This window comes from Prunus mume, linkage group LG5 (assembly GCF_029339155.1).
Source record: "Prunus mume cultivar Tortuosa linkage group LG5, ASM2933915v1, whole genome shotgun sequence".
NCBI classification, from domain to species: Eukaryota; Viridiplantae; Streptophyta; class Magnoliopsida; order Rosales; family Rosaceae; genus Prunus; species Prunus mume.
In genome coordinates this window covers 24,562,081-24,589,674 of record NC_142702.1, presented here as the reverse complement: position 1 = coordinate 24,589,674, position 27,594 = coordinate 24,562,081, and the positions used below count along the sequence as shown (strand labels likewise).

The following is a 27,594-nucleotide window of genomic DNA, read 5'->3' as shown; positions in this document are numbered from 1 at the left end:
GATATAAACAAAAAAGGAAAATGATAATTTTAATGAATGAGGGACATATTTAAATTTGAAACTTCTACTAACATTTATAAAAGAAACGAAAAATTACTACTAAATATACAAGATATCAGGAATCACAATAATTTTAATACTCATTACAAAATAAATAAATATGGCATAAAAAATATAATTAACTGAAGGACGGCGTAACCCTAATATTTTATTCTTTAAAGTTAGCCTTGAACGATTATTGTGACGGAGCATGTTTGCACCACTAATGTAATGTTGCAAAACCGCATTTTAAGAGCAAAACCGCATTTTAAGAGCAAAACCACATTTTAAGCTCTAATCACTCTAGGTTAGTAGCTAACATTTGGACATGAAAAAGGAATTCATTTTTTTTAAATAAAATAATTGGAATTATTTTATTTTATTTATCATTCTACATTAAGATAATAATAGAATTTTTCATTAAAAAAATTTGCATTTTCACTATGCCCGTTTGATCTAATCTAATTTTACCCTTATTTATTGATGTATGTTTTTAACCCAAACAAAAAAACCGTTTTTATGAGAAAATTTAAAAAGCTAAGAAAGTAAACGAGGAACCGACTTTTTAACCATCCAAACGAACGAGGGTGAAACAAAGCGGACGCCGCCGTAGCTTCGCTTCGCAGCAGAAACCTTCTTCTTATACACCCAGGCTCTCTTTCTCTCTTTCTCTCTATCTCTCTCTCTCTCCAAACCCAATTTCAGCTCCGTCTTCATCTCTGTAGCGAAGTTTTATTTTCCTACGTACTGGTTCGTGTTTTCAACTTTTCATGGTTTAAGCAATTATACTAATTTAGTGACACAACATGACCTTTATATCTGTCTTTTCCAACAGATGGAGCAAATGGAGGCACCAATTTTAGATGCCATATATGGTGGAGCTGTAAATTTTACTGACAATGGTGCAGAAGCAGAGTCTTTCAAGCATCGGGTTGATGAAATTTTCGTAAAAGTTGATAAGGTAATCGAAAGTTCTCTCCTTTTGTTTCATTCTGATCATGGCATATAACACATTAACATGTTTCACACTACCCATGTAAGATTGTCTTCATAATCGCAAATTTACCAATTTATGATGAGTGATTGTTGGAGCTATACATCCAACTTTTTTGGGGCCGCTCGATATGTTAATTAGATACTGATGTGTTATGATACTTGGTAGAAATCATGTTGATTTTCAAGTTTAAAGATGCTTCTATGATTGTATTTGTTGGGTTGAACTTAAATTGGTAGTTGTTTGTGAAGGTACAGACATTTAATATTTTATAATGTTCTTAGTACCATATTTCTTCTGGGTTTTGCAGCTTGAGCAAAGAGTGAATGAGATAGAGCAGTCGAGTAAAAAACAGCCGAATGCATGTAAAAGTAGCTCAACCGTGAAGGATAAAGACAAACATATCCCAAGTATGAAGAAGCAGCAGCAGGATGCAGCATGTAGGGAAGCAGCTTCTGCAAAGAGAATGCAAGAACTTATGCGCCATTTTGGCACAATATTGCGTCAGGCAATAATTTCATTACCCATCTTGTTATGTTTTCCGCACGTGTGTGTATGATTCCTGTTAGAGATCTCAAGAACTGATTTTTCCTTTTTAGTTTTGTTTCTTTAAAATATTTATGTTAGTACAAATTGATGTGCTGTTGAAAACATCTCTTCTATGTTGGAAGCAGGATTATCATCTTAGTCTCATTCATTTGCACTGTAACATGATTATATGTACTGTCTTGGGACCCTTAAATAAATGCTTTTATCTAAAAGTAGTGTATGTGTGTTTGTGTGGAGTTTCTGATCAGTGGGTTTCAAGTTAATTTTCTGATGTATACTTTGGCTGTCAGATTACACAACACAAGTGGGCATGGCCCTTTTTGCAACCTGTAGATGTAGAAGGTCTTGGTTTACATGACTATTACAAGGTAAAGTTTATTGCAACCTGTAGATGTCGAGTATGAGATCTTAATACAGTCTTCATAGGTTTGGCATGGATACGCCCAGGAAGAGTTCATGCATTTTCATGTATCATGTCTAACAAAGAACTTATGGGTTTGAATTTAATAATAATCCAGTAAATAATAATGTTATCTAGCCCCACGAAGATTTGTGATCAGTGTCTTGGATGTTTTGGGGACTCAGTATGTTTTAAGGCATCAAATAGTGACCTTATATTGGTTCATATCTTGCCAATGGTCTCTTGGCCCAGTTGTTGGGCTATGCATGAGTGGTCAGTAGTAAAAGGCTAGATTCATCCGATGCATGAATTTTGGGTTTCAAACCCTTCCACAATAATTATTAACTATGCTAGTTCCCCTGCATGCTGTGACTTTGTTATTAAAGATCCTATCTACTGACTTCCGTCTGCTTGTTGTTTATTGCCTTCTTGCTCCTTGTATAATATTTCCAGTGTGTTTGGCAATTTTAGTACGATAGGAGAGAGGAGAAATGACATGAGAGAAAAGATGAGGCTTAGTTTTGCTTTATTTTTATTTTTATTTGGAACAGTTTTGGAGAGAGTGAGGGCTCAAAGTTTTCTTTTCTTCTTTCCATTTTCCTTCACATTTCATAATCCAAATGAGAAGCATTTCAAAATTCAGCCTATCTAATGTTTCCCTCTTTTTCTCAATCCAAATACACTTTCCTTCCGCATATGTGTACAAATAATATGTTTCACGTTATGTTCTAGGTTATTGACAAGCCAATGGACTTCAGTACAATTAAAAACCAAATGGAGGCCAAGGATGGTACTGGATATAAAAACGTTCGGGAGATATGTGCTGATGTGAGGTTAGTCTTCAAAAACGCGATGAAATATAATGACGAGAGAAGTGATGTTCATGTTATGGCCAAAACTTTGCTGGCGAAATTTGAGGAGAAGTGGCTGCAGCTTCTTCCTAAAGTTACTGAAGAGGTATATCCCAGCATGATGTGCTCTTTCTTGAACAGATAGTGTAATGTGATATGGGGTTCAGTAATGTTGTTTGTTTGGTATATGGAGATAAACTAAAGCATCTTGTTTAACTTTTTTGTTGTTGCTGATTTATGACTTCAAAGCAATATACGTGCAGGAAAAAAGGCTAGAAGAGGAGGAGGCTGAAGCACAGTTAAAAATGCAGCTTGCTGAAGAGGCTGCTCGTGCCAAAATGGCTAGAGATTTAAGTAACGAGGTGTTTTAGAAATCAACAACCTTCTTATACATATGATTAACATTGAATGGATATAGTTTATTTTAAAGACTAAACTTATAATGGACTCCGTTATGATCTCTTGTTTTCAGCTTTATGAGGTTGATATGCATTTGGAAGAACTCCGAGAAATGGTTGTTCAGAAGTGCAGGTTGTTCAGTAACATTGTATCTTAGTTTAATATGTTTTACATCTACATGTTGATGCAATGAAATAAAAATTTATTTGTAAAATCTGTATTATTGATGTGTGTATGCATGCTATGGCCATGTGTGAGTGCATGTGGATAGAAAGAGCGACTCTGTGTGTTTTTGTGCATGAATAGAGTTGCATATGAATGCTTCTCCAGCAACCATATCTTATCTTGAGAACATTGTTTCAGAAAAATGTCGACTGAAGAGAAGAGAAAACTTGGGGTAGCCCTTACCAGATTGTCGCCTGAGGATCTCAGCATGGCATTAGATATTGTTGCACAAAATAATCCAGGTTTCCAGGCTACTGCTGATGAGGTGGACCTTGACATTGATGCTCAGGTAATCATTTTCATCATTGATCATTCTCTAACTTCTCCTTTGTTCAGATTTCCTGTTCTTATACCTACATTGCTGGGTAACGAATTGTTGTTGACTGCGATAAATAATCTTTTGCAGACTGAGTCTACCTTGTGGAGGTTGAAGTTTTTTGTGAAGGATGCTCTAGAAGCTCAAGGCAAGAGTTCGGCGAGCATGGGCGTCAACACCCATACCAACACTAATAACCACAACAGCGGCAACAAAACTAATAACAATCTCACCAATGCTACAAATAAGCGAAAAAGAGAGATTTCTGATGCCATCGTCAAAACTGCCAAGAAAAAGAATAAAAAGCCATCTCCTTGATCATGTCGTGTGACTCATGCCACGGGAGAGCATTAGGTTGTATGTTTGGGAAAATTGTGAAGGCAATCGTGTTATAGGTGCTGTTTCTCAATACAATAACCAAAGTCTGCCTCTGATGGTGGTGCTCTGCACTGGTTGCCAGATTTACAGCAAATTGTAGACTAGGAGATCTTCTTTAGCACACTAAGCTTAAATAGTCAAAATTAGTGTCTATCTATTTAGTTTATCTTTTTTGAGTCTTTCTAATTTTCCTTTTGGCTTTTAAGTTGTCTAATCTAATTCCAATGTCGAAATTACGATTATTTCAAAATGTGAGGCCAGCTAACTTCAATAGTAGTAGAATGTGTACCATGTTGATTTCGATATAATTTTTAACACGCAAATGATGTTAAGATGAGCATGATAAACACTAAGAGCTCGTTTGGGAGTGATTCTAGATAGGTCATTTGAATCCTCCCTAGATCAACTTACAAAGTATTGGGCCATGCCTAATTCAGGTATATGTTATCTGCAGTGTGTGGACCCAAGGTGTCAAGTGCTGCAACATATTGACCGTGTTATTATTCCGGAGAAAACAACGGATTGCAATCTACCAGTCCGGCCTCTCTTCTACTGTGAAATGTGTCGTCTCAAACGTGCAGATCCACATGCATCCTGCTTTTATCAATTTTAACTTAATTGAATCTTTATTCTGAAATGATATAAAAGTTGCAGTCGCGCAGCTTATTTTTAGTTTTGGTACCTGGGGTATACCTCAGGATTGGTTTGTAATTGGTTTGTACCTGGGGCATTACTTGTGTTCATTTTCTTTTCCCACAAATGAGGGGTTCTTGAAGTATACCCCAGATAAATTATAGTTTTCTTTGCATATCAGTACAACACACATTTTCTTTTCCTGCACATAGGCTGAATTACAGATAACACTGAAAATTTTGAAAAAACATATTACAAGATGATGGTTCTAAAGAAAGGGCTTTGCGACGACTACTTTTCCATTTATGATAAGCATTTTTTGTCTGTTGCTTGCGCCAAGTACCACTGCAACGGATGATGCAGACCCCAAAATCAGATTTGCATGTAGAGAAATTTGGTAGGGCTGTACCTTTTGGATGTCGATGCTTTCAACAAGAACAGAAAAGGTCCTGCAATGAGGAAGGGATCTTTAATTAGAGAACAAATAAAACAACAAAAATTATATACAAATTTATAAAAAAACCAAATCCTAGGCATGTATTTATAAAAAAATCCAAACACTATTTACATAGAAACACACCCAAAATCAACCCCAAAGTCAACTTTTTTGGTGTGTTTATAAATGAGTTTTGAGTGTGTGTAATGATGGGTTTTGGGTGTGTTTCTATGTTTAAATAGTGTTTGTGTTTTTTTTATAATTTCAACCCCCATTTTGGGTGTTTTAGTGAAATTCCCAAAATTATAATTGAATTTTTTTTAACAGAGATTTATAATTAAAAATAAACACATAATTTTTTTCCTTTTCAATATACCATATACTTACCGGGTAAAGAAGTCAACTATCTCTATTTCTGAGATACGAGCATGAAAGTTCAGATAAATGGTTTTGGTATGTTGAGTTTGTTGAAGAATATAAGTCCCATATCGGAAACTTGATTAAATAAAATACAGTATATAATGAATGGTTCCACTATTAATATCACCGATGCCTTTTGTGATAAAAATCCATACCTACTAGACTTTGTAGGTGGTTAAGTTGGGGATAATATCAGTGTCATTAGTAGTGGGCTGCAAGCCAATCTCTATGAAATTTAACGAAGCTATGATGTCGTCCCTAGCTCATTTTTGGTTCCTTTTAGCCCAAAGAAGGACAGAGAGCTTGGCAAGTTACTGGGGCTCTATATGGCTCACTGGGCCCCCATAGACTGACCTAAGAGCCCATTTGCTGGCTCACAGATCCTTGGTCTTCAGCTAGATCCTTCGGCCTTCAGTCTTCGGCATTCTTCCTCTTCTCTTTGGGTCTAATCCCATGTACAATGTGTACACATTATCATAATGAGAACATATTTCTTTATGGATGTAGCCCATTATTCGGGTGAACCACGTACATTTGTCTTTTGCATGCATGTTTATTTGCCTGCCGAATGCTCTCACATACTGAGGGTCATCACCTTCAACATCCAGTTCAACTTTAAGTTGGTCTCATTACTACCTGTCTAGTTTTTAGCACCAACACAAATCTTATCATTTATTGCGCTCACCCTATTAAGACTTTTTGTGAGTGTTTGGGCCTAGTTGAAATTTGACCGGGTCAGGCCCAAGATCCGATAATTAAACTAATAGTGAGCCCAAGCTATATTTCAATGGGCCTAGTCAATTAGGTCGGATAGAAGCTCAAAATCATAAATATAGTAGAATATCTAAATGTGGTGGAATACACCAATCTAGCCGGGAGCATAAAAACGGTCGAAAGCCTATATGCGGCCGAAAATGTAGATACGGTCGAAAGACTAAAAGCGGCCGAATACATAAAATCAGCCAATGCTTAAATAAGAAGAGAGATAATCCGTATGAGGATTTTCTCATAGGTTACAATTCAAATATAGAAGGAATTATGCTAGCTTAATGGTCAACTGAAGTTATTGTGGGAGAGCTCAAGATGGAAGGAAAATCCAATCAAATATTATTATTCACATTAAATCACATGCATGAGACAAGGGATTGAAGATATTCTGGAGCAATTATGATTAATTTGAAGGCCAATTGATGACCGATCAAATTGAGATGCACCGAAACCCCCATAAATACCAAACATATGAAAGAGAGAACCCTCGACACAACACACAACTTGTCATTTTACATTCTCTTCAATTTCTATCATAGGAGTAACATAATATAGCCATAACCTTTTTTTTTTTTTTTTTCACTCTAGTTTCCGTAGATTTCAATTATGCCTTTACATTCTTATTCTTGTTTTTCAATTGTATTTTAATTGCAATTCTTTCAATTCATGTCTTCGCTTAATCGTTACTGTTCTTCGTAATCTAGTTTACTTTTCACACTTTACTTTAAGCACTCGAATTTCAATTATTAAATTTACGCAATTTACATTACGCACTCGTCTTTACATTCTTTATTTTACGCACTTTACTTTACACACTTTACTTTCCGCACTTGTCTTTCAATTATATATAAATTCAAGCAACTTTTACTTTACGCACGAGTTCTTCGTTTCATTACATTTCACCTTCAATCTTCATATCCACCCACTCCACATCATTTAGTGAAAGAACGTAGGTCGTGAAGAGGTTCCTTGTTCGGCCGAACAATCGTTTGATTAAAGTAAGATTTCGGTAGCATCATATACTCACATTCCATTCAAGTAATTCGTGGCTTGGTGGGGGCACGCCCTACCCTCAATTAAAGAAGGACCAAAAGTTCATTTTGTCGGCCGCCTCGGCCTAAAAGAGGGAAACATCGAGAAACAGAAAACTCAAGAAAAATCAAATACCTTGAAAGAAAGTCATAAAGAAGCTGTTTTGGAATTGAGTAACCTCTTAAAAAGCTTATGAATATGGTGGAATTCTGATTGGGCAAGAAACATGATATGGTCTCTAATGGAGCAAGGATCGTGTTCAGGCCAAAATTATGTTCGGCCCGAACAATCTGATTGAACGCTAATGGCAGTAAGACTCCCACAGCTGCGTTTCGACGTATGTAAAAAAAGTTCAAAGAAACCCTTATACCCATATGTAGTGTGGATGTGTCTAAAGCCATATCAGGGACAAAAGCATCTTGGTTTGTGTTTACATAATTGTATGACACGAAGAAGACTCTATTTGGGTTTGGGTCACCACGGATACCACTCGGAATGGTAGAACCTTGAAAAAGCAGAGGCATTGGGTTTGGGGCGAGTATAGGCATTTCTTCTGGGTTTGGTGAAATAGGTAAACTTGGAAAAAACAAAGGAAATAGAGGCATGATAGGTTCTTATATTGGGTTGTTTGATCACATAATTAAGGACCTGTTGGGTTTGGGGCAATGACAGTTCCTTGAAAAAACAAAGGCATTGGGTTTGGGGCGAGCAGAGGCATTTCTTCTAGGTTTCGTAAAATGGGTAAACCTTGAAATTGCAAAGGCATTTCTTATGGGTTTGGAGAAATGGGTAAACCTTGAAAGTGCAATGGCATTTCTTTTGGGTTTGGTGAAATTTGTAAACCTTGAAAGAACAGAGGAAATAGAGGCACGATAGGTTCTTCTATTAAGTTGTTTGATGGAATACTAAGACACTGTTTGGGTTTGGGGCGATGACAAAACCTTGGAAAAACAGAGGCATTGGGTTTGGGGTGAGCAGAGGCATTTCTTCTGGGTTTGGTGTTATTTGTACAATATATGGCAAAACACTCTCAAGCCACTCCAAGTAAAGGGAAAGGAGTCCCACATCGACAAAACAAAAGAAGAGGGGACTCCCCTTTAGTTATAAAAGGATACCTCTCTCTTTCAAGAAGGAGGGAGAGCTTGGCGTGCTGCTGGGGCTCTATATGGCTCACTGGTCCCCCATGGGTTAACCTAAGAGCCCATTTTCTGGCCCACGGATCCTTGGTCTTCAGCTAGATCTTTTGGCCTTCAGCCTTCGGCATTCTTAATCTTCTCTTTGGGTCTAACCTCATATACAATGTGCATACACATTATCATAATGAAAACATACTTCTCCGTGGATGTAGCCCACTATTCGGGTGAACCACATACATTTGTCTTTTGTATACATGTCTATTTGCTTGCCGAATGTTCTCATATACTTAAGGTCCTCACCTTCAACATTCGCTTAATCTTTAAGTTAGTCTCATTACTACCCGTATAGTTTTTAGCACCAACACAAATCTTATCATTTATTGAGCTCACCCTATTAAGACGCTTTGCAAGAAACAGAAAATTCAAGAAAAATCAAATACCTTGAAAGAAAGTCATGAAGAAGCTGTTCTGGAATTGAGTAACCTCTTAAGAAGGTTATGAATATGGTGGAATTCTAATTGGGCAAGAAACCTGATATGGTAGAACGGAGCAAGGACAGTATTCAGGCTTAAGTTGTGTCCGCCCGAACAATATGATTGAACGCTAATGGAGGTAAGACACCCACAGTTGCATTTCGACGTATGTAAAAAAAGTTAAAAGAAACCTATATACCCATATGTGGTGTGGATGTGTCTAGAGCCATACTATGGACAAAAACATCTTGGTTTTTTGTTTGCATAATTGTATGGTATAAAGAAGAATCGATTTGGGTTTGGGCCACCACAAATACCACTGGGAATGACAGAACCTTGAAAAATTAGAGGCACTGGGTTTGGGGAGAACAGGGGCATTTCTTCTAGGTTTGGTGAAATGGGTAAACCTTGAAAGAATAGAGGAAATGGAGGCACGATATGTTATTCTATTGGGTTGTTTGATCGCATAACTAAGGACCTGCTTGGGTTTGGGGCAATGACAGAACCTTGAAAAAACAGAGGCATTGGGTTTGGGGCGAGGAGAGGCTTTTCTTTTGGGTTTTGTGAAATGGGTTAACCTTAAAAGTGCAATGACATTTGTTTTAGGTTTTGTGAAATTTGTAAACCTTGAAAGCACAGAGGAAATAGAAGCACGATAGGTTCTTCTGTTAAGTTGTTTGATGGCATACTAAGACACTGTTTGGGTTTAGGGTGATGACAGAACCTTAAAAAAAACAGAGGCATTGGGTTTGGCATGAGTAGAGGCATTTCTTTTGGGTTTGATGATATTGGTACAATATATGGCAAAGCACACCTAAACCACTCCAAGTAAGAGAAGAGAGTCCAACATCGACAAAACACAAGAAGATGAGACTCCCCTTCAGTTATAAAAGGATACCTCTCTCATTCAAGAAGATGGGAGAGCTTGGAGGGCTATTGGGATGCTATATGGCTCACTGTGCCCTTATGGGTTGTCCTAAGAGCCTATTTGTTGGCCCACGGATCCTTAGTCTTTAGCTAGATCCTTCGACCTTCGACATTCTTCCACTTCTCTTTGGGTCTAACCTCATGTACAATGTGTATACACATTATCATAATGAGAACATACTTCTCAATGGATGTAGTCCATTATTCGGGTGAACCACATACATTTGTCTATTGCATGCATATCTATTTGCCTGCCAAATGCTATCAAATACTGAGAGTCCTCACCTTCAACATCCACTTCATCTTTAAGTTGGTCTCATTACTATCCATCTAGTTTTTAGCACCAACATAAATCTTAACATTTATTGAGCAAACCCTATTAAGACTCTTTGCGAGAAACATAAAACTCAAGAAAAATGAAATACCCTGAAAGAAAGTCACGAAGAAACTGTTCTTGAATTAAGTAACTTCTTAAGAAGGTTATGAATATGGTGGAATAATGATTGGGCAAGAAACCAGATATGGTATCTAAATGAGCAACGACAGTGTTTAAGCCTAAGTTGTGTTTGGCCCAAATTGATTGAACACCAATGATGATAAGACTCCCACAGCTGCGTTTCGACATATGTTAAAAAAGTTAAAAGAAACCCATATACCCATATGTGGTATGGATATGTCTAGAGCCATACTATAGACAAGAGCTTTTTGGTTTGTGTTTGCATAAATGTATGGCACGAAGAAGACTCGATTTAGGTTTAGGTCACCACACATACCACTTCTCCTTACGACGCTAACGGCACAACATTGTTCACAAATGGTACTTTAGAGACACATCTTTTTTCCGACACATATGTCACCTCACCTATGTCAAACATTGACACTTATAGCAGCAACGCCTATAACACCTTCAGCAGTCGCCATGCGATTCAGGCTTCGTGCCTTTTAGCAGTTGCTATTCGACACTCTATTCGATACCCTTACTCGCTATTCGACGCTCTATTCAAGACTTACTTTCAGCAATCGACCGGTACTGAGAATTAGCTTAACAACTCCGTATTGATGCTGCATACGAGAGAAAGTGAAGAAGAAGTTGAAGTATTTCTCGACTAGTGTATTGAAGACTACAAGTCCCCAATCAAGAAGTACCTTTTTAATCAAGAACTTGAGGGACTTCTATTTATACAATATCTGACCAAGCACTCCCAAGCCACTGCAAGCAAAGGGAAGGGAGTCCTACATTGACAAAACACAAGAAAATGAGACTCCTCCTCACTTATGAAAGGAGACCTTTCTCCTTCAAGAGCGGAGTAACTTGGCCAGCTACTGAGGCTCTATATGGCTCACTAGGCCCCATTGGCAACAAGAGCCCATTTGCTGGCCCACAGATCCTTGGTCTTCAGCCAGATCTTACGGCCTTCAACCTTCAGCCTTTGGCCTTTGGCATTCTTCTTTTCCTATTTAGGTCTAACCCCATGTACAATGTATACACATATTATCATAATGAGAACATACTTCTGTGTGGATGTAGCCCATTATTCTGGTGAACCACGGACATTTGTCTTCTACATACATGTCTATTTGCTTGCCAAATGCTCTCACATACTAAAGGTCCTCACCTTCAACATCCACCTCATCTTTAAGTTGGTCTCATTACTACCCGTCTAGTTTTTAGCACCAAGAAAGTGTAGAGGAATTTCTTCTGGGTTTGGTGAAATGTGTAAACCTTGAAGGAACAGAGGCAATGGATGAATGCTAGGTTTTTCTGTTGGGTTGTTAAAAAACACTTGGTTTGCCATGGCTGGACCTTGAAAAGATAATGGCATTTGTCCTGGTCTCTGTTGGGAGGAAGAAGGAAAATTAGGACCAAACATCTTTTTGGTTGCAAAAAGATGAAGAATGTGGTTATTCTATGGGCAAGAGAAATAACAGAAAATGGGAGGTAAGTATTTGTGCTCTGTTTCTTGTATTGTAGAAACTACTTATATAATAATTTTGAGGGGAGGTGAAGTAGGAGTGTGTTTGTTTAGAGTATCCATAATATGGGGTGTATAATGGGGTGTATGTTAAATATACACATTTTGTTATTGGAATTACCCGAGATGTAGACGAGTGTAAATTTGCATTACCACCATGATATGCAAATTTAGATGCACTTGTACATCTTTTTTTACATCTCTTGCAGGTGGAACCTAGCTGAGAAAATGTGAGACAAAGTGGAGAAAAGTTAGCAAAAAGGTGGGACTCGCATCTACAGTAGTTGATGGACCAAAATTCATATGCGGACCCATTTTTTGGTTGTCATCTTCCCCCCCTCCCCACAACAACGGCTACATTACAACAACCAACAACTTTAATTTTCAAAAACAGCCAACATCCAACATTTATGCAACAACTTTAATTTTTTCAAAATGAAATTAGATCCAACATGTGCAACAATTATACATCTCTGAATTTAAATATTTTTAGGTCTATTTGTTTGAAAAAATAAAATTAACCTAATACATAAAAAAATAATTTTATAAATTTAATACAAAATAAAAATTTAACACAAAAATGAATTAAGACAAAAAAAAAAAAATCAATTATGCATATTTAGATTTACATCTTCCTCACTGGAGCAAAAACCTACATTTACAACTCCCAGAGGTGTAAAGGGGATGTAAAAGTGGCATTACACCCCCGAAAATACAACCCCCTCCACTGTGAATGCTTTTACTATGACGACATAGGATGTCAATAACTCTATCTACAAGCACATGGGTGAAGTAGGAGGCCATTGGGCAATTTACAGTGCATCTCCCAAAGGATATGGGCATGGCTGGTTTAACAATGACATCTTTGCTCTACGACTACTTCAGGAATTCAATACAGACTTGCGTTATCAACCCACTCATTCTATTATATAAGAGGGTCACCCTCTGGGTGGGTCTTCATGAGTTTACCAAAAAAACTGGAGCACAACTATACTTTCATCGCTTTCACTAGAACCAGAGTCATAGGGGCAATTTTTTGTTTTGCCTTCCGAGCTTTTTTATTAATAAAGTAAAGGGCATGTATTCAGTAGCCATTGCAGGTTTCCTTACCTTTCTCCTATAATGTATTTTTCAATAATGGAAGCATCCATGAGTTGTGTCTTTGGTTAGCACGATTAAACATGTATGAAGGAAGGAGATGTGCTCAAAAAGAAAGAAAAGAAGAACGGTGGTGTGCTCACCGTTCTTCTTTTCCTTCTCCTTCTTCTTGAGCACACCAGAGTACTACATCCAGATCTAGAGTAGAAGTAGAGTAGGAATTATTAAATATAATTTTAAAAAATGAAAACAAAAAATACTTGAAAAAAATATATCACACCCTGTCTTTCTCAGCTGTAAGATGATTCTTATAGTCCACAATGGTTTTGAAGCAACCATTACATGAATTGTAGATCCTGCTCTTTCCCTTTCTCATTTGGATTTTATGCACCTTGTAATGATTCTGGACATCCTTCTTTGATTAAAAGATGTGATCACAATGGCTGCAGTCGAAACCCTCTCTCTCTCTCTCTCTCTCTCTCTACGTTGCAATTTTGATTTCCCCATCTTCTTTCTCAAGGTAAGAAAATTGGATTTGTTTGAATTCTACTGTGTTGTATGCTTGCTTTATACATGGAGCTAGGCCTGGTGTGAACAGGAGCCAAGGCTACTGTCTTATCTTTTTACTATGGGTAAAAAGATAAAAATGTAAGTTCTCATCATTTTTTTACTCTCAAAATGTCGTTTAAGCCGGCGTGCGTGCTGAGCTCAACGATGGCCTCCAAAATGACGTCAAAGAGCAAGCGCGCAAGTAGGTGTGAGCTCTAGGGGACTTGGGGCACTTGGCTCGGTGGTTCGCAAGGACGTGGAGTTTCGGCAGGGGATTGGGAGTGGGATTCAGTGGACTAATAAGGCTTTTCGAATTCCAGAGGTTTCCAAGGCCCTGGATGACGTCGTGTGGCTTCGCAACGTCGAATACCCCAATGTTCTCAAGAAAAATCAAATACCTTGAAAGAAAGTCACGACAAAGCTGTTTTGGAATTGAATAACTTCTTGAGAAGGTTATGAATATGGTGAAATTCTGATTGGGCAAGAAACTTGATATGGTTTCTAACGGAGCAATGACATTAGCATAAGTTATGTCCAGCACAAACAATCTGATTGAACGTTAAGAGTTGCGTTTCGACGTATGTAAAAAAAAAGTTCAAAGGAACCCATATACCCATTTGTTGGATGGCACGAAGAAGACTCTATTTGGGTTTGGGTCACCATATATACCAATGGGAATGACAGAACCTTGAAAAAATAGAGGCATTGAGTTTGGGGCAAGCAGAGGCATTTTTTCTAGGTTTGGTGAAATGAGTAAACCTTGAAAGTGTAAAGGCATTTCTTTTTGGATTAGTGAAATGGGTAAACCTTGAAAGAACAGAGGAAATAGAGGGACGATAGGTTCTTATGTTAGGTTGTTTGATCACATAAATAAGGCACTATTTATGTTTGGGGTGATGACAGGAACTTGAAAAAACAGAGGCATTGGGTTTGGGGCGAGCAGAGGCATTTCTTCTAGGTTTGGTGAAATGAGTAAACCTTGAAATTGCAGAGGCATTCCTTCTGGGCTTGGTGAAATGGGTAAACCTTGAAAGTGTAAAAACATTTCTTATGGGTTTGGTGAAATTTGTAAACCTTTAAAGAATAGAGGAAATTGAGGCACGATAGTTCTTATATTGAGTTGTTTGATGGCATAACTGAGGCATTATTTGGGTTTGGGGCGATGGCAAAACCTTAAAAAAAACAAAGCATTAGGTTTAGGGCAATCAGAGGCATTTCTTCTGGGTTTGGTGATGTTTGTACAATATTTGGTCAAGCACTCTCAAGCCACTCCAAGCAAGGGGAATGGAGTCCCACATCAACAAAACATAAGAAAAGTGGACTTCCCCTCAATTATAAAAGAAGACCTTTCTCCTGTAAGAAATAGGAGAGCTTGGCAGGCTACTAGGGCTCTATATGGCTCATTGGGCCTCTATAGGTTGACCCATGTGTCCATTTGCTGGCCCACAAATCTGTCTTCAGCCAGATCCTTCAGCCTTCAGTCTTTAGCCTTTGGCCTTTGGCCCTCAGCCTTCAGCCTTTAGCATTCTTCCTCTTATCTTTGGGTCTAACCCCATGTACAATGTATACACACATTATCATAATGAGAACATACTTCTCCATGGATGTAGCCCATTATTCGGGTGAACTAAGTACATCTGTCTTCTGCATGCATGTCTATTTGCTTGTCGAATGCTATTATATACTAAGGGTCATCACCTTCAACATCCACCTCATCTTTAAGTTGGTCTCATTACTACTCGTCTAGTTTTTAGCACAAACAGGTGAAATAGGTAAACCTTGAAAGCACAGAGGCATTTCTTCTGGGTTTGGTGGAATGTGTAAACCTTGAAAGAACAGAGGCAATTGAGGGACGATAGCTTCTTTTGTTGGGTTGTTAAACAACACTTGGTTCGCCATGGCAGGACTGTAGCTTTGGTGGGGAGACTTCGGAGAATCTGGTCGATAACAAGGTCAGGCAAGCAAGGCTTGTGTTTTGTGTTGATGGCCATGGCATTTTTGGTTGTGATCTTCTGGTGTTTGGATTGCCCTGCGCACTCGTCTTCTCCTTCCAACGGAAGTACTAACCTTGAAGCAGCAGAAACCCTAGTACGTACCTAGTTAAAATAGAAGTTTAAATGACAAAAACTTAGGGGTATGTGTGTGTATGTGTGTATATATAGTACCCTTCTATTGAGGGATCCCTTAAATAATTTTATTTGAGGGACGCCCTTTAGGGTACCCTACAATTTTTTTCCTAATGATCCAAACTATCTATTTTTAAGGTCTTCATTCATAGATCATCCTTGCAAAAAATTAGACAAATCGGAAATCGTTTTGACATCCAATTGTGTCTTACAAAACCAATGAACAAAGTGCTTCAAGAAAGTACTAAAATTTCAATAACTCAAATGAGTGGTCAAATGATATCGGATTCAAGTAATTTTTTTGTAGAGATGATCTTTGAATAAGTATGTACAAAAGAGACGGTTTTGATTAGTGAAATACAATTCGAGTGGGGCCTACAGGTGTCTCTCAAATAAACTTATTTGAGGAATCCCTTAATGGAAGCTCTATATATATATATATATATATATATACACACACACATGCGGATTGAAATTTATAAATTTGGGCTCTTGAACCCCTCGATGAACCCCAAGAAACACAATTTTTTATTTTTTATTTTGTCAAAAGAAAATTGACTTAAAACACATAATCTCTTATGAGTTATTTACACAAACACCACTCTGGTTTTTGGTGTTTATTTAACATGGAGGAATCAAAATGCGAGTGAGACTCATACAAAAACAAGAATTCAACTCTTGATTTTGGAGAGTGGGAGTAGGTTCCCGAAGAACTAACCCATAGCAAATCATATTTTTTACCCATTATATACTCACATAATTTTAAAAATTCCAAAATTTACATTTACTTTAACCCAACAATAAGGGCATTTTAGTAATGAATTTGGTTTCAATTCCAATTCATATGAATATAAACAACTTCAATTCTATATAGTTTAGTAAACAACTTTAATGAGGATTGGAAATCTAGCACTCCACAATTCAATTCCACCTAATTCAATTATAAATTAGTAAACATGAAAAATCTTGAACGTATACTTATTCAGAATACGACCAATTAATGATTATGAATCATCTACAAATATGAGTTAAATCAATTTATTAAGATAATGTGTCAAGTTATTTGTACTTGAGTTCCAACCTCCTTATATAAATTATAATAATTTAAAATCTCAATATAAAAATAATATGTGTATAGAAAATTAATGAATCATCTACTCTCCTTTTTTTTTTTTTCTAATAAAAGTTTAAAACCTAACAACATCTTTTCTTTGTCCATCAAAGAAAAAAAAAATTAACGAAATATATGATCCATTTAATTAGAATGAATGAAGCAGGTCAATAACAGCCGCCACGAGCACGTTGTACGGCCCAGACTCCATAGCTGCCGAGCAAACAAACAAGTAGACATACTGCAACCTCAGCGATCATCGTTTCTAACATATTCAACACCCAACCTAGACTTCAATATCAACCGATTGTTTTCTCATCGTACCTACAACTCTCACGTGTCCAATCAGACACCGCCAACGAAACCAGTAAGACCCGCACCGAATCACGCAATCACAACCCGGATTTGTACGCCGGGTTCAAAGCCGATTTCGTAAATCCCCTTCACGTCCGTCACGAAACGGTCCACCAAGGCTGAGTCTTCAGCTGAAAGCAACTCGGCTTGTCACAGTGTTAGTACCTGACTTGTTCATCGGGTTTTGGGTTCACTTGAATTTGATTTTACTGATATTATTGTTGGTTTTTGGGTTCAGGTTGGGCTCAGTTTGTTGAAATTTGCAAATTTAACTGGCTCAATAATTGTTATTTGGTGCTCTGGGGCAAAAAGAAATGGATTTGGTAGCTCACTGTAAGGTAAAAATTAGCTTGATTGTTGTAGTTTAACTTCAAATTATGTGATTTGATAATGTGGGCATTGTATTTGGGTTCTGAATTGGAGGGATTTTCAATATGGTCAAAGTTTGATGCTTCCCATTCTGTGTAGTCAAATTGCTAGCTACAGTCTTTACTTTTTGTGTATTGTTGTTTGTTCTGTACATTTGCACATGCCATTATGTGTACTGTATGTGATTTTTTTCCCTATTTAATATGTGATTAACTTGTAGGGAAAGTTGGCATCTTTTCGAATCAAAGAGCTCAAGGATGTTCTGACCCAGCTGGGTCTTCCAAAGCAAGGGAGGAAACAGGTGTGTTGTTAGATATATTTATTGGTTTGAATTCCGCTAGGGTAGTTTCCAATTGTTGTCTGTCTCTGTAGATTGGTGATTTATTAGCTTCTTCTTTCTTTATCTTCTTAGTTGCTTATGAATTTAGTCACCTGTATGAATGTACTTTGAAAGGAATAGCTGTCTATGATGGGCTTTAACCGTTGAGGCGTGGGTGAGCATTCCAGTAGCATGCAATCTTGTTCTCTTTCATTTAGGAGAGATTTTCTGGCTAGTTGTACAATGCTCAGTTTTGAAATATGTGTCGGCCAGTGTTGCTTTGCATCTATAGGATACTGGCACTGCCTTTGTGCTATGTCATCTTCCAATAACCAATTCCAACTGACTTGGAATAGTTTCTTTGAGTTATTGGAAAACATGTCGTGCAAATCATTTATTTTTGTTGGTCATATATTTCTACATTCTTGCATCGACATATGTTTTAGATTTTGTTTAGTCAACTTGTGCTTGTAGCTCTCAATCAGACATCTTGTAGCCACTTATTTAGCTGATTGATGGAAAAAGTTAAGGTAGTCTACTTTAATTTTTTTATGTTTTCAGTTATGCTTAACAGCATGTTGAGCATCGTTGATCTAAAACCTCCTGGCTCACATATATCCATTGACTGATGTAATGTTTCTGTTTCATATATTTTTGTTAGTATAGTTACATGAGGTGAACCGTCTATTGTACTTCGCTTTCCTGTGCAGGATCTGGTCGAGAGAATCTTAGCATTAGTTTCAGGTGAAGAAAGTAAGTTCTTCAAACACGTCATCGTACACGCCATTAATTTCATATTCAGTTTCCTTCTGTGGTCACTGGCCCTCTTGCCAAACTGCAATATTTGACTATGAATACAACCCAAGAAGGAGTACATCCTGGTGGCACATATAGCTGTTTAGGTTAGGCGTTTAGCAAAATAGTCTCCAGGCTGTTTCAGACTTAGTTCTTGATAATTGAACAAGTTCAGACTCAAGTCCATTGTTCATTTATGCACTGAATGCTTCATAAGAAATTAGATTGATTGTCATTTATATGGTTCTGTGCAGCATCCAATACACGCCATTTGTCAAAGGAAAAATTCATTGAGAAGAAAGAAGTAGCAGAAATAATTAATGAAGCTTACAGGTGCACTTTATGTTAGTGTTCTTGTATATGTTTTCCCTGCCCTGTTAAGATTTTGTTTTTTCGTTTTTCTAAGTTGTGACTTTTATTTGGGTGGGGGGGGTGTTTCAATCCTTCATATGCCTTCTTCTAAACCTTGTACGCTTTTCTTTGTGTTTGGAAATTTAGTTATTTTCTCCTCTCTATTTCATGGTCTTTTGAATTGTTATATCTGTTGTCTTGTCCAGAAAAATGCAGATTACACTGTCAACTGATTCTGCTTCAAAGGAACAGAGTGGTTCAGATACCTGCAGTGTGAAGCCTAAAAAGGAAGTTAAGAATTTTAGTGATACAAATGCGAAGATTTGCTGTCCCTGTGGAAGTTCTTTGTCCACTGAGGCAATGATACAGGTTTTGTAGCATGAAAATTATCTTATATTCTGCCCTCGATGTTTCTGAATGTGAATGTTGTTTGACTTCTAATAAGAATTACTTGTGGATGTTTGTGTATTTCTCCCATCTGTGTTTTCTCTTTGAAATTCTGCATAGCGCATAGTTATGGGCCATTGTATTATCTATTTGTGAATTGTAAATATCACATAGGTCATTTGAATCCTCACTAGATTGACTTACAAAGTATTGGGCCATGCCTAATTCAGGTATATGTTATCTGCAGTGTGTGGACCCAAGTTGTCAAGTGCAGCAACATATTCGCTGTGTTATTATGCCAGAGAAAACAACGGATTGCAATCTACCAGTCCAGCCTCTCTTCTACTGTGAAATGTGTCGTCTCAAACGTGCAGATCCGTATGCATCCTACTTTATCAATTTCAAATTAATTGAGTCTTTATTCTGAAAGGATATATAAAGTTGCAGTCGCACAGCTTATTTTGTAGTTTTGTTACCTGGGGTATACTTTAGGATTGTGATGTAGGATATGGGTGAATTGGGTATTTAGGTAGTTTGGCGGAAGCGAACACAATGGAAAACAGAAAATAGAACAAAAGGGATAGGTCTGGAATCACTCCAGGGGTTTGGCTTCACACCAAGTAATCTCCAATCTCTGGAAATAAGTTTTCTTTATATCTCAACAACTCCATAATGAATTACATAGATGGGGTATTTATAATAATCTAACCCTAGAGTGAAAAGGAGAATTAAACTTATTCTAGGAAAGAAATCCTAATCCAAATAAAATAGGAAACTTAGAAATCCTACTGAAATCTGGAAAAACTAAAAATCCTAATGAAATCTGGAAAACTTAGAGAACCAAGGAACTAACAAATAAATTAGGAAACTAATTAATAATTCCCTCTTCCATCTCTTTCGTTTGTAAACCCTAATGGGTTTGACAAAGATGTCCTCATCAATTCTCCCTGGCTGAGAAGAACTCGACTCCGGTGAGTTAGAATTGTAGTAACATTCCTGGAAGTCGGAATCAGTGTGCAAACATATAGACTCATCCTCTGCCTCCCTCCCGAATCTGATAAAATCAATGAGTTCTAGGAATGCCAACTGTTCAGTTACACTTTTCCCTCCTTTGCTGAATGGTGATTCGATAAATGGGCAACTTACTAGTGTCATCATAGGATGAAAAATCTCACCAGATTCAACCTTAATGTCGACAACACTAGCAAGAAGTTCAGGCTTACACACTTCTTCCTTAAACTCACCTTGACCAGCAGCTTCTACTTGAATCTCCATGGTATTGTCTTGAAAATTTTCTCCTTGTTTCCAATCATCAATGAATTGACGTTCTTGAGACTCCTTTTTTGAACAATATATTGATCACGTCAAACTTATCCACATAATGGTGCTTGGATGCTTCTAGTTTTGCAAGACGATTCTCCATGAGTCTGAATCGTTCTTCGGAATCTGCCACTTGCTTTGTTAGAGTTTCCAGCATATGAACAATCCGTTCATAGGCCTTTGCTGGCATGATTGTCTTACCAACCGTAGTTGGAGCCATACATTCGACATACAACGTGCAGAAAAAGATATTTGAAAATTTCGAACCCAAGGAAAACGAAAACCTGGCTCTAAAGCCAAATTTGATGCAGGATATGGGTGAATTGGGTATTTAGTAGTTTAGCGGAAGCGAAAACAAGGGAAAACAGAAAATATAACAAAAGGGATAGGTATGGAATCACTCCAGGGGTTTGGCTTCACACGAAGTAGTCTCCAATCCTTGGAAATAAGCTTTTCTTTATATATCAACAACTCCATAATGAATTTCATAGACGGGGTATTTATAATAATCTAACCCTAGAGTGAAAAGGAGAATTAAACTTATTCTAGGAAAGAAATCCTAATCCAAATAAAATAGGAAACTTAGAAATCCTACTGAAATCTGGAAAAACTAAAAATCCTAATGAAATATGGAAAACTTAGAGAACCTAAGAACTAACAAATAAATTAGGAAACTTATTAATAATTCCCTCTTCCATCTCTTTTGTTTGTAAACCCTAGTGGGTTTGACAAAGATGTCCTCATCAGATTGGTTTGCAAAGACGTAATTGAATGGTTTGAAACAGGCATTACTTGTGTTCAGTATGTCTTAAATTACTAATTCCTAGATTAGGAAGGTTATTGAATATGAACACTACCATTCGTTCAATTTTATATTGGAATTTTAGGTTCAATGTGGTAAGACTTTCATTTATTTGTTTATTTTCGTGGGTGAGCTCATCCTATTTATTTTTTCATTTTCTGTTCCCCCAAATGAGGGGTGGTTGATAATTTTTGCATACGTCCCAACATGCAGTTTTTGGGTGACTGAGGTAGATCTACTGTCTCCGGTGAAATTAGTGGCTTCAAATATTCCAATTGATGGGTAACTTTCTGTCTGTCTATCTATCTCTCTGTCTCTCTCTCACACGCACACATTGAAGCTGAATTTGTCTAGAATTATAGTTTTCTTTGCATATCAGTGCAACACACATGTTCTTTTCCTGCTCATAGATGTTAAATTCCAGTGTTAGTAACAGAGCCTTTTGTTCTTAACTGTTTAATTATATTCAGCAGTTGCAATATTCTTTATGCTTGTTAAGTAAGGAGTCTGGTATATTTAAAAAAAATATGATTTATCAATGTTTTCAGTGCAAATCCTACTCAGAATGTGGAGAAGACATTTCAACTTTCCAGAGCCAATAAAGATCTACTTCAGGATAATGAATATGATGTTCAGGTTTGTTTCATTTTGGTCAGTGTGGTAAATGATAGCTATATTTATTGATAAGTTGTGGTCACTTGTTGAAGATTTACTTTGAAAATTAGATACTGATAAGTGGTACCTATATATTGTACAGGCTTGGTGTATGCTTCTTAATGATAGTGTTCCATTTAGGATGCAATGGCCACAGTTTGCAGATTTACAGGTCAACGGTATGCAATTTGGTGATCCCTTCCCATTAATTGGGGATAAATGATTTGTACCTGGACAGTTGTTTCTTACTTTCTTATAAAAAAAAAATTAATTGAGTTGTACCTGTACAGTCAAATAGTTGTAGATACACGAGAACACATATACGTATCTACGCTAGCTATCCTCTACTCATGTGCCCAAGAAATAAACTAATGATGTTTACTGAGTTCAGCTGACATTTAGGGCAGTTTGGATGACCTGGGAATTAAGCTTTTGCACTACAGGCTGGCTTGTCCTACTATTGTTCTTGCCTTGTTTATTTTCATTAAAAGTAAATGAATCCCAATTACCAACTAACATTTTGATTTGTACCCTATTTACAGGTATGAGTGTTAGGGCAGTTAATAGACCAGAACATCAATTGTTAGGTGCTAATGGTCGTGATGATGGAGCATTAGTGAGTCTATTACTTCTGCTTTTTATTCGTTGATATGTTTGTTAATATCATAATCTGAGGCATTTCACTTGTAATTCTTGCTTCATTGTTGATAGAGGTTAAGGCTCAAGTATGCATATATTTTCTGCGTGACCATGCGTTCCATCCTTCATTTTGTTGTTAAATTCTAGAATATTTTGTTTATACATCTTTCATTGTTGTGAACTTTGATTGTGGCCCCTCAGGTGGTGGTTCAAGAATTTTTACATATTATAAAGTTTTTTGCTTTAGTATCTAATTTTTTAGAAGTATAATTAGATCCATTCATTGTAAGAAAATATGTTTCAGTTTAATTTCAATTAAAAAAATTATTTTATCGCAGATAACATTATGCCTTGGGTATGCAATCAATAAGATTTCATTATCAGGGTGTGATAAGCGTGCTTTCTGTTTCGGTGTCAGACTTGTCAAGCGACGTACAGTTCAGCAGGTACATCACTGATTCTTCATTTAAATTTCTTTGGCAGAATAATTAAGTCATGGAATTTATGATGGCAAGTGCATCTGGTTAATGCACTATCTACTCAATAGGTTTTGTTGATGGTACTTGTGCATGCATGCAATGAACATCTATCTCTAATCTGCTGTCCTTGGTAATTGATTCTAGCGACACGGAACATAAAATTTAAAAAGTACGTACATGAATGGTCCCATAATTATGAACATACAAATATCTTTAATGGGACCAACCTGGAATCAAGGAAACATTGTTGATCCATGACATCAAATCTGAAAATTGTGAGAATTGTGAGAATTGTGAGAATTCTTTGCCATTCAAGTAAAAATTACTAAAATTCTGAGAAATGACTCAAGATGTTGAAAGAAAGCTACAAATCTGGATTGCATCTCATCTCACCAACTGCATTTCTCCTTTACCCAACTTATCCTCAAGGTTCTCAACTTGATTCCTAAAGAAGAAGATGGGGAGCTTTTTGAAGATGCACTTGCGCGAGTTTGTCGTTGCATTGGTGGTGGGCCTGCTAAGGCACCCGAAGATAGTGACAGTGATTTGGAAGTGATTTCAGACTCAGTATCAGTAAATCTCCGATGCCCTGTAAGTGATGGTTGTTTTCTTTTGACATTATTGTAGTCTGTAGTTGCATGTGCTTGTTGATGCTGTTCTACTTGTTGCTATTCCTGCTTTGGGTCTTAGGGATGTCCTATGCGGTCATCCGACCCTACCACACACACATTTTCTAAGATTATCTGCCATTACATCCACACACTGACAAGCCTTTTCAACCGGTCGGCCCAATCCATTATATGAGCCCAAAACCAGCATTGGTCCATCGACCAGTCAACGGGTGGGTCACCACAGCGAAAAAATATAAACAACCACCCTAAGCCATGAGCTGCAATTCACAGCCCATGGTTGCAAAGTCACGGTTTATGTTCTTTGGTCATTTTGTTAAGGCTTATCTATATCATTTAAGTTAATTTCTGAAAAGTATCAGTGAACTTAGTGTACATAGAGCCATGTTTGTGGTGTAGAGCTCATAGATAATGCTGCGTATGGAGTAATGTTTACATGTAACAATCAGATGAGTGGCTGTCGAATGAAGGTAGCTGGCAGATTCAAACCTTGTGTCCACATGGGTTGCTTTGATCTTGAAACTTTTGTGGAGCTAAACCAACGCTCTAGGAAGGCAAGTTATACAATATAGCTGTAAATTGTTCTTTTTTATTCTTTACAAATTTACAAATATGAGCAAGTGTTTATTATGGTTGCAGTGGCAATGCCCTGTATGCCTCAAGAACTACTCCTTGGAGGACATCATCATCGACCGTTACTTCAATCGCATTACAATGATGGTAGTTCCTGTAGCGAACATTATCTGAGTTTATGTACTTTCTGTGAAATCTTATGGAACCAGAGACATTTCTTACTGTTTATCTGGTGGACAGATGCTAAAGTGTGGGGAAGACATAACAGAGATCAATGTGAAGCCAGATGGTTCTTGGAGTGCAAAGACCAAAGGCGAGTTTAATGATCTTGCGCAATGGCATTTGCCTGATGGATCTTTATGTGCTGGTATGAATTTGGAAACCTCAAGGCAGTTCAAGCTGGAATCTTGTACAAACGAACATAGTGGATTTATGCATAATCCTTGTGGGGTTACGGAAGTTAGTGGACATCAGCATGGCCCATTAGAGGAAGAGTTTGAGGTTTGCAGTCAAAATGTGATAACAATGAGCAGCAGTGCCACAGGAAGTGGTAGAGATGATGAAGGTATGAACCAGAACTGCAATGTCTCCGCCAACGATGACAACGAAATCAACTCAGCTTCTCGTAATTTTGACCCAACATTTGCAATTATGAACGGTGGTTCTGCTCAAGCTGGGAATGCTGATATCATTATTCTTAGTGACTCTGAAGAAGAAGATGTCCACTTGGTTTCTCCTGGAACTGTCTACAATACTTTGCCAGTAGGTGGCAGTGGGTGTTCTCTGTCTGTACCTCCTGGCTTTTCACGCTCATATGCACAAGATCCATCTCTGAAAGTGTGTGCAAGCTCTTCTTTGGGTCTCTTTAATGAAACTGGAAATGATATTGGGATGTCTCAGTATCCATATCCTTCAGGCACTGAAGCAGATCCTGGGTTCCAGTTATTTGGTACAGATTCAGATATTTCAGATGCTTTCATTGATTTGGAGCAGACAGAAGTTGCCCATTCAGCTCCAACAAATGGTAACACATTGGTCTTGGAGGAAATTCTAAATCCAAGCAGACAGGTTTTAAACTCGTCTGGTTCCCATGCGAATGCTGACTTGGATAACAGCTTGGTTGATGATCCTTTGGCCTTTGTTAGTGAGGACGGCTCACTACAAAATTTTCTTCCAACTCAGCCCTCTGGTTTGTTGGAGCATTCTGATTCTGGACAACATCCAGATTCAAATGGAATTAATACTGAGGATTGGATGTCTCTTAGACTTGGTAGTATTGGTGAAATTGTCCCCAATGATATTGAGGCCTGCACTGAATCTGCAAAGACAAATGAACTACGTTTGAGAAACCAATGTGGATCAGATAAAGGTAAAATCTTCATGTATTTAAACAAGATTTTACTTAAGGATGAAATGCGTAATCTTGTTGTTGTGTCTTTTGTCTGATCATAATAAACATTGCCCATATTTTCAACTATATTCACCTACTTTTGACGCAAATTGTATGGTAGTTCATCTTGATCTTTAAGGGGCCTGGACGCACCTAGAAATTTAATGGCAAAGTTATGGTGATTAAGGATTTGTTAGATTCTTTTAATTGCTTTACTTGAATGTCCATTAATTAAGGAATTGTGATGGAAGACTAATGTTGACTGAGATTATAAAAATATGAAGATTTTGATATTTTAAACATTTATTGAGGCTGATCTTTCATATTATAAATCCTTTGCAGTTGCTTTAGTTAAGGGTCTAAATAATGGAGCTCGGTCAAAAAGAGAAAATTCAAGGAAATTTTCCGATGGACCTTTCTCCTTTCCTCGTCAGCCGAGGTCTGCAAGACAACGAGTGTGTCTATCGATAGAGTCCAACTCTGAATAGAAAAGGTTGTGCTGACATGAGGTGCATAATTCAATTTTCAAAATCTGCTTGGATTGATGATGCTGAATGTGGGTTTTGTCTCATATTTCTTTTTTGATTTATACAGGAGAAGCAAACATCTTCATTTTTGTAAATTCAAGGTTTCAGCCATGTGCAAAGTCGATTGACCGCAAAGTTAGTTGTTATAACCTGTCATCTCACTAATCTTATTGGCAGCTCTCGAACCACTTTATTTTGTGGTGAGCTATAACTTCCAAACCTTGCTGTTCATTTTCCATTATATCCTAATATTTCAAGTTCAGGGATCATACATATCAGAATTACTAAGGGTTGCATCTAAAAGTTTAAGTCAGCTGATTTGCATGTCCCTGCATGCGACGTGCTTGTTTGGACAAGCCTAAAACCAGATGCATTTTCTGACAATTTTTTTTTCTCTTCTCAGGTAACTGTATTTTCTTTTCTACTTGGTGATATTGTTGAAGGTGCAGGTTCGACTTGCTCCTCCTGCAATGATTTTGCACTGAAAATACCATTTCATAAAACACAATCAATCTCTATCCACCAATAATTAACAATTGGGCATAGTGCAAGCTTCACCCCTGTAACTTATTCAACGGTGCTCTTTATGTGCCACCATGACCAACAAAGTGTAAAACCTTTAGATGTTTTAGCATGCAAACGTTGTATATGTAAAGAGATAAGGTTTTGATCTGTAGGGTTGCCAGTTGTGGAATGCATTCTTACGAACTCATAATATTTTATGCTTTATGAGAGTAGCAGTAGTGAGGGGTGACTTCAATGGGGAAGCATTGTGCTGGTGAAGTCGTAGGTCTTGTAGTTATAGTTATGATTGCGAAATTCCGCCTATGCGTATTTGATTCCGCAGTATATACACGCCTAACCTTTTTCCTCTGCAGCTTCTTTAGAGTTTAGAAAGAAACGGGAAGAAGAGATGGACAACAGGGGGAAGTATGCTAGAATGCCCATGGTTAATGCAAGTGTTAACTGTTTAAAAAAAAAGACTACTCTCTCTACTCTCCATGTTTATGCAATATGGCAATTCTAATGTTACTGTGTAGCTTTATTATGAGTTTGAATTTGTAAATTTGTATTATGAGCAGAGTGAATACAGGGACATCTTTGAAAAGCAGCACCCTAATTGAATTGGACTGCAGGAATTTGGGTCTGAATTTAATTTTGTATTATTGTCCA

The 27,594-nt window shown here is 37.4% G+C and overlaps 2 protein-coding genes across 3 annotated transcripts; both read left to right on the top strand.

The window, feature by feature from the left end:
- The first annotated feature begins 589 nt into the window (after positions 1-589).
- On the top strand, positions 590-4,427 carry LOC103332394 (transcription factor GTE6). The gene is made up of 9 exons (XM_008235131.3): positions 590-789; positions 875-1,000; positions 1,344-1,541; positions 1,873-1,950; positions 2,715-2,939; positions 3,097-3,195; positions 3,306-3,364; positions 3,596-3,746; positions 3,864-4,427. Exons 2-9 carry the CDS (start codon positions 875-877, stop codon positions 4,089-4,091), a joined length of 1,164 nt encoding a protein of 387 aa, XP_008233353.1. The 5' UTR covers positions 590-789; the 3' UTR covers positions 4,092-4,427.
- Positions 4,428-16,958: 12,531 nt separating this feature from the next.
- LOC103332393 (E3 SUMO-protein ligase SIZ1-like) lies at positions 16,959-27,594 on the top strand. Of its 2 annotated transcripts, none has more exons than XM_089052040.1 (19): positions 16,959-17,344; positions 17,426-17,525; positions 17,777-17,857; positions 18,586-18,628; positions 18,925-19,003; positions 19,228-19,390; positions 19,656-19,786; positions 21,744-21,812; positions 22,079-22,166; positions 22,288-22,363; positions 22,727-22,800; positions 23,162-23,269; positions 23,732-23,893; positions 24,381-24,485; positions 24,571-24,651; positions 24,745-25,873; positions 26,237-26,387; positions 26,489-26,621; positions 26,825-27,594. In XM_089052040.1, exons 2-17 carry the CDS (start codon positions 17,502-17,504, stop codon positions 26,380-26,382), a joined length of 2,559 nt encoding a protein of 852 aa, XP_088908166.1. In that variant the 5' UTR covers positions 16,959-17,344; positions 17,426-17,501; the 3' UTR covers positions 26,383-26,387; positions 26,489-26,621; positions 26,825-27,594. The 2 variants fall into 2 exon arrangements, with proteins under 2 accessions (XP_088908166.1, XP_088908167.1); XM_089052041.1 differs by having other exon boundaries at positions 26,237-26,403.

What these genes read in the sequence shown, in the direction of transcription:
- LOC103332394 (XM_008235131.3), top strand. Translation starts at nt 875, where the DNA reads ATGGAGCAAATGGAGGCACCAATTTTAGATGCCATATATGGTGGAGCT. An exon ending in TTGGCACAATATTGCGTCAG is followed by an intron (nt 1,542 to 1,872) that starts GCAATAATTTCA and finishes TTTGGCTGTCAG; the next exon opens with ATTACACAACACAAGTGGGC. An exon ending in ACCTTGACATTGATGCTCAG is followed by an intron (nt 3,747 to 3,863) that starts GTAATCATTTTC and finishes AATCTTTTGCAG; the next exon opens with ACTGAGTCTACCTTGTGGAG.
- LOC103332393 (XM_089052040.1), top strand. Translation starts at nt 17,502, where the DNA reads ATGGATTTGGTAGCTCACTGTAAG. An exon ending in CGTCTCAAACGTGCAGATCC is followed by an intron (nt 19,787 to 21,743) that starts GTATGCATCCTA and finishes CCCAACATGCAG; the next exon opens with TTTTTGGGTGACTGAGGTAG. An exon ending in GTCGTGATGATGGAGCATTA is followed by an intron (nt 22,801 to 23,161) that starts GTGAGTCTATTA and finishes ATTTTATCGCAG; the next exon opens with ATAACATTATGCCTTGGGTA.